This window comes from Sceloporus undulatus, unplaced genomic scaffold (assembly GCF_019175285.1).
Source record: "Sceloporus undulatus isolate JIND9_A2432 ecotype Alabama unplaced genomic scaffold, SceUnd_v1.1 scaffold_26333, whole genome shotgun sequence".
Classification (NCBI taxonomy): Eukaryota; Metazoa; Chordata; class Lepidosauria; order Squamata; family Phrynosomatidae; genus Sceloporus; species Sceloporus undulatus.
This window is the reverse complement of record NW_024829246.1, coordinates 1-1,449: the sequence shown is the minus strand read 5'-3', so window position 1 is coordinate 1,449 and position 1,449 is coordinate 1. Positions and strand designations below refer to the sequence as shown.

General features: G+C 38.9%; 1 protein-coding gene across 1 annotated transcript; it reads right to left on the bottom strand.

Annotated features, from left to right (window-relative positions):
• Nucleotides 1-287: 287 nt before the first annotated feature.
• Nucleotides 288-1,443, bottom strand: LOC121918708 (seizure 6-like protein). Its single transcript, XM_042444719.1, has 3 exons — nucleotides 1,377-1,443; nucleotides 736-869; nucleotides 288-524 (listed from the first exon to the last, which is right to left on the bottom strand). Exons 1-3 carry the CDS (start codon nucleotides 1,441-1,443, stop codon nucleotides 288-290), a joined length of 438 nt encoding a protein of 145 aa, XP_042300653.1.
• Between the last annotated feature and the right edge of the window lie 6 nt (nucleotides 1,444-1,449).

Below are 1,449 nucleotides of genomic sequence, written 5' to 3'. Positions count from 1 at the left end.
AGTAATACAATAAATGTATATTTATTAATATTAAATGTAAATGTATTTATAAAATATAAATAAAAAGAATAAAACATAGTAAAATACAATAATATTAATATACACTTATTTATATTATTGCATTTTAATATTTTTTATTCTATTCATTTTGAAATATAAAAATAGAATAAAAATAGTAATACAATAAATATAAATTAAAAAATAAATAAAAATAGTAAAATTCAATAAAAATAATTATAAATAATAGAAAAATAGAAATGTATTATTATTATTGTGTCCCAATATTATTATTTCAGATGCAGCCGCTGGAGATGACCTTGGTAATGGAGCTGGAAGGTTCCTGTCATGGCATCGTCGTCGCCGTTGTCCCGGAAGGCGCGGAAGAAGACAGAGACAGTGTTGGTCAAGCTTCGGATGACCTGCCCTTCCACCAGGAGGGTCTGGTTCGCCAGGACCGCCATCCGGCCGCTGTCCACTCCGCGGATGGACAGCATCTCGCCCTCTGAAAGGTTGACGCTCTTCACCTGGAAGGACAATCGCATTTGAATTCAGCCTATTTGTCCCCATTACGAAAAAGTTTGCGTCGGAGCAATGCTGCAGCAACAAAGGCGAATTCGATCCTAGCTCGATTTAACAATCGAATTATAGCTCCCAGGATAGAGACAGAGACCCGGTGTTTTGGTAACTAGTTGAAAGGAGGGCATTGTTCACGGAAACCCTGAACCTGGGTCCTACCTGCAACTCGACCCCGAATCCGGTATAGACTGTAACGTTGTAAGTACACTCCAAAAAGTGGCCCCGGGGCGACAGCAGGTAGTCGGCTGAGTCTAAATACCCCTCGGGTTCGTAGAAATTTACCCCACAGAGATCTGGAACGATAAAGATGCGTTAAGCAATCGTCAAGTTTGGAGTAGAATCCGGAGTGGATTTGTTCAATAGATTCATTAAATGCTTTAATTTCTTGGAGTAATGTTCACCGTTAATGTTCGGAGTAGAATCTGGAGCATTTGATCAATATGTTCATTAATTAATTTAATGCTCGGAGTAGAAGCCGGAACGGATCCGATCAATAGGTTCATTGATTAATTAGATGTTCAGAGTAGAACCCGGAACGGATTCGATCAATAGGTTCATTAATTAATTAGATGTTCAGAGCAGAACCTGGAGCGAATTCAATCGATTGGTTCATTAATTAACTTAATGTTCGGAGTAGAACCCGGAGCAGATTCGATCAATAGGTTCATTAATTAATTAGATGTTCGGAATAGAACCTGGAGCAGATTTGCCTAATAGGTTTATTAATTAACTTAATGTTCGGAGTAGAACCCGGAGCGGATTCACCAAATAAGTTCATTAGCTTCAATTAGAGGCCTTACTCAGACTTTGCTCAGCGCCATCCTTAGCGGAGGAAGACCCCAACCTCTCATCCTTCATCTTCTCCATCGCCAT